Source organism: Gopherus flavomarginatus, chromosome 17 (assembly GCF_025201925.1).
Source record: "Gopherus flavomarginatus isolate rGopFla2 chromosome 17, rGopFla2.mat.asm, whole genome shotgun sequence".
In the NCBI taxonomy this organism is placed as follows: Eukaryota; Metazoa; Chordata; order Testudines; family Testudinidae; genus Gopherus; species Gopherus flavomarginatus.
This window is the reverse complement of record NC_066633.1, coordinates 9790326-9808414: the sequence shown is the minus strand read 5'-3', so window position 1 is coordinate 9808414 and position 18089 is coordinate 9790326. Positions and strand designations below refer to the sequence as shown.

At 44.8% G+C, this 18089-nt stretch overlaps 1 protein-coding gene across 1 annotated transcript in view; it reads right to left on the bottom strand.

Moving 5' to 3' along the window:
* The window catches only part of DDX31 (DEAD-box helicase 31), a 68636-nt gene that overhangs the window by 34608 nt on the left and 15939 nt on the right, over positions 1–18089 (bottom strand). Inside the window, exons 10-16 of the mRNA XM_050926631.1 lie at positions 15043–15162; positions 14549–14655; positions 13893–14116; positions 12924–13100; positions 9878–9937; positions 2424–2474; positions 530–669 (exon numbers count right to left, since the gene is read on the bottom strand). Coding sequence (XP_050782588.1) covers positions 530–669; positions 2424–2474; positions 9878–9937; positions 12924–13100; positions 13893–14116; positions 14549–14655; positions 15043–15162 — 879 coding nt within the window. The remainder of the gene's footprint in view (positions 1–529; positions 670–2423; positions 2475–9877; positions 9938–12923; positions 13101–13892; positions 14117–14548; positions 14656–15042; positions 15163–18089) is intronic.

Below are 18089 nucleotides of genomic sequence, written 5' to 3'. Positions count from 1 at the left end.
TTCGCCTGCAACACTCATGTCATCCCAGTGCCGGGGTCCTGTACAGTTCTACCAGACTCTCGTCAATAGGACTTGCAACAGTCTCTACTATTGCAGTCCTGAGCCTAAACATATGGCACAGCTTGGCCAACTCTCTCTCAACTGTGTCCTCTAACGCTCCAGTTATGCCAGTCCTGGATCTCTGGTGAAGAGACAGTATGAACTCTGACAACATGAGCAAGTGTCCAGTAGCCATTAGAGACGCTCACTTGACTTGTGACCTCCAGTAGGCAAGGTCTGAATGCAGGGTTTTAAAGGTAACAATTGTGCACAATAGATCCCTTCCTTGCCATCCCCCACACAGTAAATTTGTCATACTGATGATTTTATAGGTTTTAGTTCTCTCTTTTTGCCATTCTGTGGCTAGTCCTGAAGCACAAGAATTAATAACTCTTATTAAAACCTGTACAAGACCCAGTCCCTCTGCAAGTGCCATGGAAGGTTAATTAGCTGAGATGAGCTGAAACTTTTGTTCAGGTTTCTGACTCACTTAATCTTGTGAGAAGCCAGCGAGTTGACATATTCTGCCTCGGAAGGAGTCAGGATGAGCAAGCTGTTCCCGTGACAGCCAATCCGAGCCGTCCTCCCAATTCGGTGGACGTATTCTGCAGGTGAAGCCGGAGCGTTATACTTCAAAAGGAAACATGAGAGAGAAAAGGAGGAATTAACAGAACACAGTGGTATTAATTATAAACAAGGCACCTTGTCTATTAACCTAGAAAGAATCTGGGTGCCTTGCCTTCCTTAGAAAGGGGCTGTTTATAAAGAACCCATTGGACTGATCCCTGGAACCCATCACTCAGCTCAGCCTCATCAGCCATAGCAGGGTTTTGACATGAGAATGTGACACATTGGCCAAGTTTCAGATAATAGGACAGTTTCCCCATCTCAATGTCTCTCTTCGCTTTTTAAATTTTATTCCTACACAGGCTTGTCAGTAATCTGTTTGCCTTTTTTTTTTTTAAACAAGATTGCCCACACAGAGCAATAAGCTGCCTGCAGTACATTTGGGAGAAAAGCTGCCAGGAGAAAGGAGGATTCAAATTCAAAGTCAGGTTAAATTGCTCTGGTTTATTTAAAGTGAATCAGTGCCAGTTACTCAGCAGAAAACAACCACAAGCAAAGTATAGGGGTGCAGCTCTTTATGTTGGAGGTAGGTGACGGATACAGACCAATTGTCTTTCCATCTCTACCCATCAGACACTATTAACATTTTGATTAAGCTCCCAGTAATAAACCAGTGTCACCCATTTACTTCAATAGGCATTAAAGGTGCTCATCAATTTGCAAGATCCAGTCCTATAAGTGGGACACGTTCTCCCCTTAACATTCTTGGAAAACCAACACAGACAGAGATACTGCTTAGACATAAGCCCTCTTCAGTTTACCTGGAAAAAACCCAATGACCAAAGCCCATTTTAGTGTTTATACCTGCACTCTTTGGCAAAACCTCCACTGGCTAGAGGTGTGAATAAGATGCTGTGAGCAATCTAATTGCTCCCTGCAGGTCAGTGCTCAGGGACACTGCTCTCGTGACAACTGAGCTTTCGCCTTCTGGACAAGCAGAAGTCTCCCAGGGCCTTAGATAATTTGCACTGTGTCCAAGCATTGGCAACTATATCTTTGGATAAATAAATTGGGCCTGCAAACTAAAGACTTTGCCCCCATCCTCCTCTGACTAGCTATCTTTTTTAGCTAAAATTAAAATCAGACTAATTACATCAAGGAGTGTGCTAGAAATTAAAAGGCTGTTACCCAAGTGTCACTAAGGATCCATCTACACTGCTGCTGGGAGGCAGCAGCACCTTAGATCAGCTGTCCAGGTACGTACCTAGGATCTTGGACAGGATTATACTTGGGCAGCTAGTTTGAGCTGCCGTCACAGCCACACTGCTATTTTTAACACGCTGGCTCGATCAAAGCTAGAGTGTGCACAAATTACAACCCCCAGCTGCAATGGAGATGGACCCTTAGTACGTGAAAATCTTGGGTTCCGTATTTTTCCTTGTATTTTTCAAAGTCAACTTGTAAAACTTACAATTATTTTAAAGTTAAAAACAGTATTTTACACACACTCCTCTCTCCCTCAGTCCTTGAACTTACAACCTGCCACTTATTCAGGGCTCGATCCCATTCCTACTGAAAAGAAGGGCAAATCCTACTGTGGAACAAGAGGGTACCTGGGAATCCTGGGACCCAGAAGGAAGCTTGGGCCCCGATTCTGTGAGAGCAACTGCACTTACGCAGAGTCTGTAGGACTTGATCTCGCATGGACTCCCGGCTTTCAGGGATTGTATCCAAGTATACAAGTATCAATACAAGGTTTCACTTGTCTGAACACGAGCAAATAACATTTATTTACATGCGCACACATGGAAACCTACCTGAACAATCCACGTGACCTGAGGTAGGTCTAATCCTCGTGCTGCGACATCCTTTAAAAGTAATTAAAAACAACACAATTTTTAAAAACTGCTTAAAAAATAAAGGCAGATACAATGCACTCAGAATGATCAATATTTGGGGAGATGCAGAGTTTAAGGCTATGGGAGTTTTACATACTTAGGTTTTTAAACTTTCTATCGATCTCCATTTAAACAATGTTTCTAAGTTAAACAAACACAAAAGTCAAAAAAGGGCTTTTACAAAACCAGAAATATTTTCATTATTTTGGGTCAGACCCTAACAGATGTAACTATACCCATTTCAATGGAGTTATGCTGATTTATGCTTGCTGAGTCTCTGGCCCTTTAAATTCTATGGGAGAGATTCTGCCACCCTCATGCTGGTGATGCCTTGTTTCTTGATTTGTGCCACTGAAGAAAATGGAAGTGCTCAAACAGTAAGATACTACCCAGTGTGACTAAGGGTGGCAGTATGTAGCCCTGTGAAAACAATGTTACTGTCTGAATTTAAGCCTCCAAGGCAACGTTTGCAATCTGGATGCTGCAGCTTGTGTTACTGCATGAGAACCTAAGAGTGGAAACTGACTTGCCCGAGTTTACTTTCCAAGCACCTGCTTCTTATTTAAAAGGCCAACCAGCACTTCAGTAGAGACCAAGACTTGCAGGGAGCAGGTGGGCTCCATCAGAAGAGGGGACCTGATCTAGCCATTTGATTTACACTGAACGGGTTTTGATTTGGAGCAATAAAACTCAACCCTGAAGAGAAGGGTCTGAAATCCTGCTGCTGCTGGGAGAGTTATATGAAGCACTGGCTAGTGAACTGGCCCACCAACTTACAGAAGGACTTTTGAGTGAGGTCCTTAGACATCCCCACAGCCAGTGCAGATTACAAACAAACCTCTTCAAATAGGTCTTAAGGTTTCAATATTGCCCTCCAAAATAGCTTCAAAATCCCCATCCCTGATTTCCTGCAGCATACGTATCTTTACACATTCCTTGGATTTAGCAATCGCCCCACACAGTACAATGGAGGTATGCAGATTTGACTCTGCTGGGAAATGTTTTGGAACATACGTATCTTTCAGCTCGTTGCAAAATAGGATACATTAAGAATGTAAGCAGGAGCCTAATGTGCTAAAAATGTGTCAGCTGCCCACTGAAGTGTTTTCATGCAACTCCCACACACGTGAAAGACTAGGAAGCCGAAGTTACAGCAGCAAAGGCCTTCCCATGAATGCCAGCCAGGTTACACTGCGGCTCCAAGTGAAGTCAAACAGGAGCCACTTTGCACAGAGCCCACTAAGGGTGTGCGGACACCTGCGGGTGGCCTGTGCCAGCAGACTCGGGCTCATGGGGTTTGGGCTGAGGGGCTGTTTAATTATGATGTAGTTGTTTGGGCTCGGGGCTGCAGCCTGAGCTCTGGGACACTCCTACCTTGCAGGGCCATGGAGTCTGGCTTCCAGCCTGACCGCCGAGGTCTACACTGCAATTAAACAGCCTTAGCCCAAGTCAGCTGGCATAGGCCAGCTGCGAGTGTCTAACTGCAGTGTAGACATACCCTTAGAAGTCAACACATCCTTTCGCTCTGAAGCGCTCATTATGAAATGGCTCACTCCTACAGTCGGATGAGCAGATGTGCAAAACGTCACATAAGAACATTAAAGCAAATAAATAAGGAGAAATCAATTCTGCAGCAGTATGGGATGATCAGAGAGGCCAACACCCCCTGTTCCTCTGACATGTGTTTTCAAGCTCCAGGTTGAGAACCATTGTTGTAAATAGCATTATCCCCATTGTACACTTGGGAAAGCAGACTGAAAAATAAAGAGGTTAGTTCTTGTCCTAACAGAGAGACGGGGTAGGAGCTGGGATTAGAATTTAGGAGGAGTTCCAGGCTCCCAGCCTCCTGCTAAGTTCGTTAGGCCATGCCGCCTTCTCAGTATCAGCAGCAGGATTCAGTTTAGTTTGCTAATTACTAACATTTATTCTCTTGAGGATTATACTAGCCTTTTAAAACAAGGTCATGTGATTTACTGGTAATTGGAAAGCTCTGCAAACCTTCAAAGATTCCTCAATATCAGCCCACGAGGGTCTCCTGTGGATCCTACTCCTATAAACTGTGTAACGTGAAAGCAGCACAGTACCGGTAGGAAGTAGAATTCTCAGCCTACTCGTCTTCTGCTGCTGGGACACCCCATATTCAATGAGATTCTTATTTCATGAACCTTCATAGAATATTCTTTGGGAATCTCCACTGGGGAGGTACCAGACAGAGCTACAGAACTGTGGGGATCATGATCCACTTTACAGCACTAACTAAACTAGGTGGTCACATTTAGCTGTTCTCAATGCTCCAGAGGTGACATCCTGGCATCAGTGAAGTCAATGAGGTTTAAATTTGATTTGATCAACTCCTTCAGTTCCGCCCAGCTATTCGATTCCATTTTTAAGACCCAGTTAATAGAAGTGGGATTTACCACACTCAACAGAGATATGAGAATGAGTGCCGACTCGCCCCGGTCCACTTTATAACTAGACAAGCCGCCAAACTCAGTGAGTTGAAGAACACCAGGAACAGTACAATGCATGTCAGTAATGAACATGCTGATATCATCTCTAGTTCAATCAGGGCCAATGGGTGGGGGTGGGGGTGGGGGGAAGCCGGTAAAAATTACTGGGGCCCGGCAGTCCGGGGCCCGGCTTCGTCGGCCCTGTTTAGCGGGTCCGCCCTTGCTGAGGGGCCCAAAAAATGTTTTTCACTAGGGCCCAAACCCGCTCCCAGTGGCCTTGAGTACAATTAGAACCAGATTTTCACATGGCCTCCATTACTGCAGGTGGAGTTTTGTGCCCACAAGTAACTGTCCCCATGCTTTTGAGCCCCAAAGAAACTGGTGGTGCAAATATCAATAATTCCATCTCTACCCAGCTGATCTGAAACACAACCAGGTAGCTATCACTCAGCTACGAAGAGCCAGGCCTGCAACTCAGTGACAGCAAAAAGGAGACCACAGTTATTTGTGGGCACAAGAACTGTTCCCGCAAAAACAGAGGCTGGGGCTGAAAATCTGGCTTTTAATTACACATCTTCAGTGGAAATGATAGAGACCCAGGGATTAGAGGTGAGAAAATACTATTCTGCCTCCCTGAGGAAGTCCAGAGGATCTTCCATTTAATGCTCCCCTTAGTTTTTCCAAGGCACATGACACAAGCGAGAAAATGCCCTTTGCAGCCTATCAACACCACTCCTTAATCAGCTGTAGGGATCCCTGCTGTCCAGGCCAGGAGCTTCTCCTCCCACCTGGTGCCTGAGAGCACTGCCTCTGCAGCGTTCAACAGCGATGGGCCTTCCAGGTGGGAGTGGGAGGAACATGGAGGCTATTTTACAGGAACGATGTGAAAGGAACAGCAATAGAGCAAGAAGAAAAAAACCACCGAAAATGCATGTTTCAACTGATCCCATCTGCAGCTAGACTGGAAGCCGCAGAAGGGCATGGCATCAGGACTTAACCAGCCTGAGGAACCACTGAAATGGGTGGAATGTCTGCTCTCACCGATTCTTGTCACCAGATTGTGTTAGTTGCCTGTGGCAGGGTGAGGGGTCGAGGAAGTGACTGAGGAAGCTAAAGGAGGTGAATTGCCACAAAACGGTACAGATGGACATGAAAATTTTGCTTGGGCCTCGGTTCACTCGGTCGCTCTTGTGCAACCTAATGACAGTGAAAGAAATCACTAAAGTCGCTTTTGAAAGACACTCAATGGCGAGGTCTTGAAGACCCTGGGCTTGACAATTGGTTGCCTACATGAGGCCTGGAAGTACAGATGGAAGGCAGCTTGCTCAGGTGCCAGGCTGTCAGTTGGATTAAAATGACTCATTTATTTACCAAAGAACCTCACAAAATGCTTTCGCTAACAGGGAGAGAGGGCCGAACAGCTCTCCGAGCTAGGGAAGGAGCTATCGTGCCTACCCGGCCTGCCAAAAGTCATTACTGCCGAGTGTGGAAAGCCATCAGCAGGGTAGAGAGCCCCACCGCCAGGGTGACAGATTGGGCTGCGTAATCAGAGGAGGAAAGAGAGAGCACAGAAGCTGTCAGAGGCGAAAGCTCTTGGCTGAGGCCGCCAGAAAACTGGCAAGATGAGTTAGCGTGACTGAATAAACAGCAAACAATCTCCAAATGATCTTTCCTCTCTCCCTGGAAGAGATGAACTTGTTTAAAAGGCACATCCCAAAGGAAGCTGAGCAGAACTTTAGCTGCAGGAAACCCTTGGAGAGTCCCAGCCTCTCTAGTCTTTGTTTGCCAGCCTACTTTGCATGGCACAAAAAAATAAAAAATTATATTATATAAATAATAAAAGAAACAGAGCATCACAGGGACTGCCACTGTGGAAAGATGAGTGAGAGAGATGCCAGAGTCACAGAGAAATAAGAAGGAAGAGGGATTCCCCCCGCCACATCTCTTTGTTAAGTAACAGAAGCCTGTGTTTAGTGAGCAAGACCTGGCACCTTATGGGTACAAAGCACGTACAGGGCTTTTTAGTAAAGGGGCTGGGAACACCCCCACGTGAAACATTTTCACTGCTAGTCAGGGAACGACAACTTATAGAAGGCACCGGCTGTCAGACAGAGCAATGAACTAGTAGGCAGGAGGCAGACACATTTCCTGGCTGCCCCGGGGACGTCTGTGTTAGGTGGCACCTGCAGTTCAGGAATACTGCTAAGTGTCTCTCTCTCCCTAAGGTATTTATATGGCCCACATCTTCCAGACAGGGCAGTGAGGCACACGGAGAGATGAAGGGCTTGTCTGTGCAAACACTTAATTTGTGATAAGCTGGGGTTTGACTTGACCCTGCACTAGTCCGCACATGCTAAGGATCCATGTGGATCCTGCAGCTAAACACTAAAAGTTCCTTCATGTGCTTTAATCAACTCCCATTTCATGGTGGGGTAGGTCAAAGCGCACTAGCGAACCGTTAGGGTGCAACAGCAGTGTCCATGTGGACAGTTAGTGTTCAGCAGGCTAGTGCAGGGTAGATTTGTACCCCAGCTTGCCACAAACTAAGTGTTCATACAGACAAGCCCTCTGACATCCTCAGGACCGCAGAGGATGGCTGTAGTATAAGAGGGAACAGAATCCAGGTCTCCAGAGTCCCACGAGTATCTTTTTTTCTGTTCCCCTTCATCTTATTTATTTTCCCACCTGTCCCCACCTTGCTCCCAAGAGCCAAGTATCTTGCAGTCTACGACAACCTCCTTTACGTCTCCTCTCCCAGTCCAGCTTCCTGTTGAATTGTCTCTTCCAGGAGCAGGTACCCGGCAAATTGATTCATCTCCATCTCTTTGTCCAAGGCTCAGTCTCTGCTCTCTACTTCTATCTGGGAAGAAGGTAACTGAATCTTCCCGTTCTCTCACTTCTCACCCAGCCCCACTGCAGCTGGATCCTGTGAGCCCAAGGAACCAACACCAACTTCTCACCTGTTTATAAAGGGTCCATGCTGAGTATAAATGTACTTAACTAAAGATCCCCAGCCCAGAGACATACTCTTGCAGCCGCCTAGCCATGGCTTGAGACAAAGGAACAAAGCAGGGCACAAGGAACCGCTCCTGTTTATAAAAATAGGCTACTTCTCCAACTGCCTTTGCCCAGATTTGTGCTAAAGCTGATTGCGGCACATAACTAGAAAGCAATAGACGGTTTTAAGGAAGCAGAAAGCTTCACCCACCACCACCTGTTGTGCCCTTGCGTGATCCGGTACAGTATTTGGTATGCACTGCAGGTCTTAGATGTGGAGAATCACCCAGTTAAAACCATGGCACAACGATTAGCAGGAGGAAGAGTTTTAAGACACCAGCCTTTCATTTCTGCGGATTCTGGGTTCCAAACCTGGATCAAGTTCCAAGTGAAAAGGAATTTTCAAACCAGCCCTTTGCGCCATGTGACCGGCTCAGAAGAGGTGGGAATGTATCGAAATTCAGGAATGAGGTGCATTTGCACAGCTGCACCATGCTTATTATAATGCTCCCTAACTTCTGTGGGTGGATTTTGCAGCTCACTGCCCTTGCACTTCATCCATCCACTTAAAGCAGATCTGAATTTGTGCACTAATGAGGGATGGAGGGACCAAAACTACAGACTCGATAACTTTGAACATACGCCACACAGAAAAGACAACGTGTTTATGTTCCATCTGCACTTCTGCAGAAAAATGGAGCAACATGTTGTTAGCAAACCTACATTTACTACCCATCGAACCTTCACACAGCCTTGCATGCTGCTTTCTGAATTGCAGTTGGCTTTAATGAGCTACTTCCCTGAAAATGCTTTTAATTTATAGCATGAGCACAGATTCTAGTAAACAACAGTGATATAGTATTTAGCATTACCTGGTATTACTTTCAAAGTATTTTACAAACATCAGTGAATTAGTAAGATTTACAGCCCTCCTCATGTCGTGGTAGATAAATAATCTCTCGATATTGTCAGGGGAAACTGAGGTACTGTGACTTGATCAAGGTCAAGCAAACAGAAGTGGGTTCCTAGGGCCTGGACTAGCATCAGATGGGCACATTTTGCAGGTGCCACAATCTGGAAGAAGTAACACTCCGAGTCAAAGGCTTGGTAATCCCAGTGCAAACTATGGCTTTTACATACCATACAATAAACTACAAACCCCCACAAACTTGCCACCTTTTTCCTTTAAGAACAATGCGTCACAGCAACGAGAGTAATTTCAGAGCTGGAGAGGGTTTCTCAGCTCTAATTACTCCTGATCACTCTAATTTACAAGTTTGCCGTATGTCGAAATCACCAAGATTCACACATTTTCAGATCAACAGCTGCCACTATTAGAGAGCAAATCGTGCAGCCTTCTGCACCATTGCAGCAGGCTAGCAGTGGCACCGATGGGTCAGAAGCTAGACGTGGAAGGTGCCACATCTACATAAGGGTGCCAGCAAACTTCAGCAGAGCATGGCAATTTCCCTCCCCACCTCTGAAGGAAGCTTGAAGGGCAAGCCATGGATAGCAACAAAGCAAAACACATTTATAATGAAGTAGGCCTCTGGCTAGTCTTCCTTTTAATCCCTGCATGTTTGTGTCCCTAACCTTGGGACAGTCATCAAGTCAGGACAGCTTTTCGTTTACTGCACATGTAGGGCAAGTTGCCACAGACAGACACATTTTCCAAGACATGCAGGTATACAGATACTTTACATATGGTGCCTTCCATGCAAGGATCATAAAGTAATTTACAAAGAGCAGAAGAGTTCCTATTCTACAGGTGGGGGACACTTCAGCATACAGCAGATGACTTTCCCCTAGAGAGTTGGGATTAGATCAAGGTCTCCTATCCAGTCATCTGCTCTAACCAGTAGACAATACTGCCTCCCAGATCAAGACCCATATAGTCTTTTGCATGTTACATTCTACGTTACCTACAGTGCAAAGTAAGATGCCTGTCTTGGATTGTAAGAACTCCTGGAACACCGCTGTCCTTTCCTAGAGAATAAAAGAAACACAGCACATGTTTATACTCTGTTGTAAAGCAAATAAAGAAAATTTAACAGTTCATGTTTAAATCCTCTTCATCTTCCGTCGTTTCTGTCCCACTTCGAGAAGTGAGTGGAATTCTACGGCTCCATCCCAGCACCGCAGGAGATTTGGAAGTGGAACAAATCTATGGCAATAGTGGTGTCACTCCAGACAGTAAAGACTATCACACCATCAAGGAAAGTGCAGGGTCTGGTGCTAGCCCAAATGGATGCACCCAACTCAAGACGGCCAACATCCCAAGGGCTTGTGAAGACACAGGAGGGTGATGTTACTATGGTGAAAAGGATCACCTGTATCTGTGGGAAAAGGACCCACCAAAGAAGGAAATAGTAGTTTATGTTGGACTAGAAGGAGGCAGGTCAAGCTGCCGGCTTAGAAACAACTGCCTAGGAGAGTCTAGGAGGTTCCCCCTAGTGGTCAAGTTGCGTTAAAGCACCGTGACAGTGAAAAAAAAAAATCACTGCTTTCCTCTCCCCCAATCCATGCAGCCCTCACATCCTGGGGGACTTAAGTATTAGAATCATCAACTGCTGAGCTGAATGAAAGATTTTCTCGAACCCACTCTAAAGTGAGACCCTCCTTGCCATTCCCCCATCAGCATCCCCAGGAAGACGCTCACATGTGGGGAAGCGGCTTAGCCTTGTCACCAAGTCCTGGGCCATATAAACTGAATTCTCACCAGAGACATTTCTCACCCTAACAGAGTTTGGAACACGGGCTCATCTGATATCACCTCACACAGCTCTGGTGAGATCTGACACAGCTCTTCCAATTCACCTGCAGCTCTACCTGCAGAACCTTTTGCTATTCCAGGCCTGGGCCTTTCCTGAACAGACGCTGTTTATTGATCCAATCACACTGTATTTTCTTGTGAAATAAACAGGGACTTTGACTTACATCACCCCATCAAACCCCACAAGGCAATCCTTGAACCCAAGTCTCCAGAGGCAAAAAGGCTAATGCTTTAATTTACTGTACCCTCCACCACCTCGCCTCTCTGCTCAGCTGAGGGAAGTCAGTGAACACGTCCCAATCTACTTTCCTGAGTTGTCTTAGATCTCACTCTTTCCATTTCTCTAGCTCAGGCTGTCTCTAGCCTCAGGAATATCACACTTCTCTTTGGTATCTATTGCCAGCAGTTTTTCCCCCCAAGGTAAAACTGCCCCCACGCTCCACGCCTTGCTCCAACTCTGATCCCTAGGAATATAGGTCTATTTCTAGCAGAGGGCTAGATGAAAGAGACATCCATGGAATCTTTACCCATTTGCCCCCCGGCTGGACATATCATTCTGCTCTGAGGAAGGACAATAGCAGCCTGGGCCTCTCTGACATGCCCAACCTTCTCCCAACAAAAGCGAAAGAAAAGAACGCGTTGCATCTTGTTGACACTGACAGCAGCCGTGCTCAGCAGTACCATATGGGATCCACAATTTAGCTCCATTAATGCTCTTAATTTGAAGACATCAAGCACTAATTACACACTGGGTACTAAAAAGGCAAAACCCTTCCCCTGATGCCAGCTACTTAGTGGCGTTCTGTTGCCTTAACAGCTGGTCGAGGTAGAGCCGGACCAGACCAGGCCTGCTCACTCTCAGGCGGGCAGGCTGAGGGAAGGCCAGATTGCAGGACAGTGAAGCACATGTTCCTGGTCTTGGCAGGATGGGAATGAGTGAGAAAAACAATGGCTCTTCACCTCTTGCCTCATCAAATGAGCACTGTTCATTTGCCATCTCTGCCTTGCTGCTCAGGGCAGGGCAGTGACTCTCCCCCTGGGAGAGGGGCAGGGAAGAGGATTGCTGACTTTTCAAAGATAATGGCTCACACGTTTCACTCTCCTACTAAGAGAGAATGAACATTCACAGCAGAAACTGACACGCTTCTCCTGGCCTCTCACTTCCTTCTGGATCAAATCCCATTCTAATCAGCTGGTCAGCCAGGCCCTGCGTGTCCACCACCAACACACCAGTCGCTTTTGTTAGGTGATCTTTCGTTGGGTTGGTGTAATACAATCCCCTGCCAGACAACTCCCTCCCACAGCACTGTTCTTTGCAGCCAAAGCCAGACTGCTCAGCTCCAGAAGAATGGGGCCAGCAACTTGTTAGTCGATACACTGGCTGACCGAGTCCTAATCGTTATTTACAATAAACGTTATTTGTAAGATTATTTCCTTTGTTAGTCAAAGCACTTTCCTGCCTACCTCAGAAAGCTGAAAGTGTAGGCACACAAAGTTTGTCCACTGGGAAACATTGTGTGACTGCATCAGCACGCTGAAACAACAGCATAGCTTTTCTGTAGCGCTTCGCAGGTGTGGATAACTGTTCGCATTAATGCATGGGGAAACCGAAGCACCCACAAGGTGAAAAGACTCACCCAAAGTCACACAATCGATCACTGGCAGAGTCCAGTATAGAAGCCAAGTCTCCGGACTCCCATACCTGTGCCCTACCTGCTGGACCATGTTGTCACACTTAAAGAGGGCTGACCAGGGCTGGAATCAGAAAAGGAAGAGAAGGGAGAGGAAGTTTCTGCTGCAAGACAGCAGCTGCAGACCCCTTCACCAGTGTTTTGTTTACACCATGTGATCCCTTGGCTATAAAGAACTCACAACGTGTCTAGAAGCACAGCTGCATAGATTCAACAGCACAGTGAGTGACAACTTTCCAGTCCTAGCACCATGTACCAGTGGGGATGATGATACTGACCTCTTTTGTAAAGTGCTTTGAGAGCCACTGATCAAAGGGAAGATATAAGACCGAGGAATTGGTATTATTATGATGTACCAGTTTCACCCCAGTCAAGTAATTGGAAGGTGGTTGTGGCAAAAAACAGATGTGAAAACACTGTTCCTGTGGGGTGGGAGATTAGGGTGGGGGGCAAATGAGGACCATCCTCAGCCCATTCCACTTTTAATACACTTTTCAGCGGTGCTCACCTCCTGTTCCATGTTGCCGTGTAGTCGCAGGAACGTTAAGTGTGAAGAGGAGAGTGGCAAACATTCAGGTTCTTCAGCCTCTTGGCCTCCCAGCAGGACTTTCAGGAGGAGCTTGTAGTGGAACTCCACTTGCTCACAGCTGGAGAAAAAAACGATCATCTTGTGGTGTTTTTCAAACTGCAGGGAGAACAAGAACACGCACACAGCCATGTTTATAAGCCTCTGACGATTCTCTGATCACCAAATGACCTCAATTTCTAATACATCTGAAAACGGACAAATTAAAAATGTTGGCACATAAACTGGCCGCTAAAAACAAAAAGTTCACATCCCACACAGAAGCCTCCCTGCTGAGCTAGGAAGACAGAGGAGAACACCCCACTTTGGCACCCTGTATACTCCTCGGGCTCCTAGTTCACTTATGAATAGAGATCCTTTGATGGCCTTGGACCAGGCAATGCCCTTCTCTGAGACAGCTGTATGCCACTGGAACACTACAGCTGACAGAGCCTAGGCTGGGATCTTTGGGAGCTGAAATAAGGGATTTCTCAGTGGAAAGCCTCTAGTTCCACAACTCCTGACCAGAAGAGGTTAGATTGAGCCCAAGTCTGATCATCATCAGAACACAATGCAATTTAGGTATTCGTGCTTCCAAATGGGACTCAGCGTGTGTGTGTAAACTGTATATGAAGAGCTGGCTCCCAACCCCAGATCCCTTGAAAACACACACACACGGCTTGGATTCAGTTGAAGCTTAGCCCAAGGAAGGAGCTCAGGATTTGGCTCACAGACAAAATTAGGCAAACATGGAATGACTTTGGCCATTGGGTTTTATGCACCAGAACACAATCTCATCTGCTACTCGTTTTCATTTTCCATTGCATCACCCTACAGAAAAATAGGAGGTAGAAATGCTCATGAGCCACTTCCCTCTAATCAGGCGTGAATACAACACAAATGGAACCTCACCTTGCACTTCCCCAGGATAAAAGCTGCCAGTGTGACAAGCCTCAGTTTGCTGGGAACCACCACCACATGCTGTTTGAGCTTCTCCGGTATGGCAAAGCCACCCTCTTCCATGTGGGCTGGTGAACCAATGGCTTCCTGCTCTGGTGTGGTTCTGTCCCAGGTTTCCTCCACAATGGCAATGCTCACTGGATCATGCAAACTGATATCGGCCAACCTCGTTACTCCTGCACCAAACAAAATCCATTACACACGAAGCAGAAGCTTCTCTGCGAGTAAATTGTAGGAAATCATTCTGCTTTGTCTCCTTGAGTATTAATGTAGTAGGGTAAAGACGTGCACCTCAAAAGCAATGCATGCTGTTCTAGAGGAGCAGTACAGGTCAGCTTGAAGTTGATGTAGGTATAACGTTTTCAAGAAATTGGCAACACATTCCATCAAACTTCAATGTTTGATACATGAGAGATGTGTGATCTGAGAGAGAGGCATGGTCTAGGCATGTGCTATAACTAGAGGTGCTGGAACAATTTATATAGCGGGGATGCTGAGAGCCACTGAACCAAACCGTAAACCTGATCTATGATGGAAACCACTTCAAGGCAGGGGGTGCGGTAGCACCCCCAGCACCCCTAACTCCAGCAACTATGTCTATAACTTACCTTCTGTGAGCGTGGCTGAGAGCAGGACATTCTGCCGCCTCTCGCTCTCTGCATTTAAAGCATTCAGTATCACGGTCACATCTTTCTCAAAGCCCATGTCCAGGATCCTGCAAATAGATGGAGACCACAGAAGACATTATGGGAAGAGAGAGGAAAAGAGAAGGAAGAGAAGGCTCAAGGCTACATGAGCCAATTAGGAATACAGGACATGACATAGTGGATTAGACAAGTGGCCTATCTAGTCCCATATCCCATCTCCAACAGTGGCCAGCACCAGATGTGTCAGAAGGTGCAAGAATCCCTGTAATGGACAACTGTAGAATAACCTTCCCAGAGGGGAAATATCATCCAAACCCCAGGCACTTAGTGGTTGGTTTTTGCCCTGGAGCATGACGGTTTAGATCTCTTATCTTTAAAATATTGAATATATTATCTAATGTAGGTGTAGAGGTTCTTCTTACCCATGTCAAATGTCTAAGCACTTAAAAGTTTACCTGTCGGCCTCATCCATAATCAGCCACTGAATATGACGGAAGTGAATGCACTTTGTGGACTTGATGTGATCAACCAGGCGGCCAGGAGTCGAAATGAGGATATTTATTCCTTTACGTAATCTGTTCAGATTAAATGAAATAAAGAGTTTACAGTTTATCCTTCATCTGGTAATAGCAGTGATCTGGATTTGGGAACTGGAGCCCACAGAATACAGGGGAGAAATCCCATCCCCACTAGAGTCAATGTCAGAACTCACTGACTTCAGTGGGGCCAGGATTCCACTATAGTTCTTTAAAGAGAAGCTGCTTCACACAGCTAAAAAGCAACCAAGGACAACTCATCCCTAGTTTGCAAGAGATGCATCTGAGTTTTCAGCTTTACCCTGCAGAAGTTCCCATTCTTGGATAGCAGCATGTGTATTATCATATCATAGCTCACTTCGCTCTTCACTACACTAGCTCTTCATTTCCAATCATTAATACATATAATCTGTGGCACTAATATGGAGCTTTCTATATTCAAAATGCTGTACAAATACAGCTAATTAATGCAACCCCCTGTGAGATACGTCAATATTTTAATCTTCCCTTTACACAGAGAGGGATAAATAACTTTCCTAAGGCCATAAAGTGAGCCAGTGTCAGAGATTAAAACACAGGCATTCCTGGCTCTCAAGTCTTGTCCTGATAAAGAGTTTTTCTCCTATGTCAGTGATAAACGTAAATAATGGGGGTTTGAGGCTATTATGAGCTTAAACATATGTGCACACACACACACAATTTGCTTATATATAAACAATAATATAAAAATACAGATATCCACACACACCCTATATCAGGGTGGACTGATTTAAATAATCATGGTTAATCATGACTTAAATCAGCAAGCAGGACACCTAAACTTAAAGAATTGATTTTAAATCTTCTCTTGCATTTGTACCTTTTAGTTAATTTCCTTAAAAAAAAAAAAAGTTCATTCTCACTGGTTGGTAACGATTAAAATATCTTGATTTGCAACTAAATATAGCTTTTACACTAAATTTGGTACTTGTTTTTGCTGACCAGGAGGGTACACTATCTCTATACACATTTACTTTAGTACTTTTATAGCTGGACATACATTTCATTGAATTTTACTTGGTTTATTATGTTAGGTAATGGTGAGTGATGCATTTCTTATTTACTAGATGATAATTTGAGATTTTTTCTAGCCGCACTTGGATGGAAACTGGAATTCAACTAAAATTACACAAAACCTGCATTTTAAAATTGTGCTGAAAAAAAGCAAGAAAAAAAAGCAAGTTTATCAAAACAAGCTCTGCATTTAAAACTGGTTTCTTAAACAAAGGAAATATTAACTGTAGTTAGTGAACTGATGGATTATTTCTGATCAGCATAGGCCAGATTTTCAAAGGTATGTAGGCACTGTAACGGGCCATGCTCTGTCCCTGTACTCTGGTGCCCCAGAAACTTCTCAGACTCTGTCCAATAAGAGGCAACTTCATGTGATTTATTTACATTCCCATCACCAACCCCAATACCGTCTCGTGCAGCAAATTATTTATAGCGCTTCGCCACCGTTAGCCCTTTCCCACAGGGCTAGAGAGGAACAGAGCTCTCTCTTATTGAGCTCTCTGAACACACCAAGCTCAGCTAGCCCAGGTCCTCTCTCCACCACTTCCTCCCTATGTCTTTCTTGTACCCCTCAGCTGACGGGCTAATTGGTTCATCAGCCTTCCCAATCTGATCTGCTAATTAACTTGCCTATCCCCAATCAGCCTTGTGGAGGGGAATAGGGCTGATTGGTACATAAGTGATCAGAGTGCTGGCTCATCTGTTAGCTTCCAGCACTGTCAAAAGCACCCAAAGATGCAGATAGGTGCATAGTGGGATTTTTAAAAGTGCTGACACAGTTTGGGCACCTAACTCCCATTGAAATCAATGGGAGTAAAGAGAATCAGCATCCAGCATTTGAAAACCCCAAAAGGCACTTATCAGTATCATTGAGGCCAAAAGTATAACTAGGTTCAGAAAATAATTAGGTAAGTTCCTAGAGGATAGGTCCGTCAATGCCTGTTAACCAAGATGGCTAAACCTCTGACTGCCAGATGCTGGAACTGGATGACAGGGGATAGATCATTCAGTAACTGCTCTGTTCTGTTCATTCCCTCTGAATGAGCAGAGGCACTGGTCACTGTCAGAAGACAGGATACCGGGCTAGATGGACCATTGGTCTGACCCAGGATGGCAGTTCTTATGTAATACCTTTAAACATCTGGCACCACATCCTTCAGATGTTTAGAATTAGTAAACCTCTTTGTCTTAAACCTGCTTTTTATTCACAGATTGGAGGAGAAAACCAGCTTTCCTGTGTTTTCAACTCCCAATCAGCTTCCCAACTTTGAATGAACTAATTCAAATGAAGAAAACGTTCCCTCTGCACATGCTACTTAAACTGAAACCAAAAGTAATTAAGGCAAAAGCTTTTCTGCACAACACAAACTGCAAATACTTCCATTTGGAAAAAATGTAAATACCAGCATTTGCTTCATTCGAAAGATGGACAATAATACAGATACTTAATGCAAAAGATGACTGTTACATTTATAAGCTTGAGTGGACCACAAAAAATTAAACGCATTTTGTTCTTGATTTTATATATAATTTAAAAAGCAGTATTAACTCACTCAGAGTTGAGGAGGGCTCAGTGAAGCAGCATATTTTTTAAATGTTAAATTATTTTAATAGCTTACAGCAAATTTAATTGTAGCCGGTTCATTAAAAAATATATATTTTTTAAAAAGCCAGTTTTGATTTTTAACCACACAGGGTGTACATGTATATATTACAGCTGGTAAAAAAAAATTCCAATGGAAAGGATTTCCACTGGAAAATATCTTTTCATCTAACTCAAAACTTTCTGTGGGAAAGTGTTGATTTTTGAGGACATTTTGAAAACAAATTGAAATGAAAGGTTTTGATAATGCTGAAAAGTTCCATTTTGACTTTTTCATAACGGAACACTTCCGTTTTTTGTTTCAAAACAA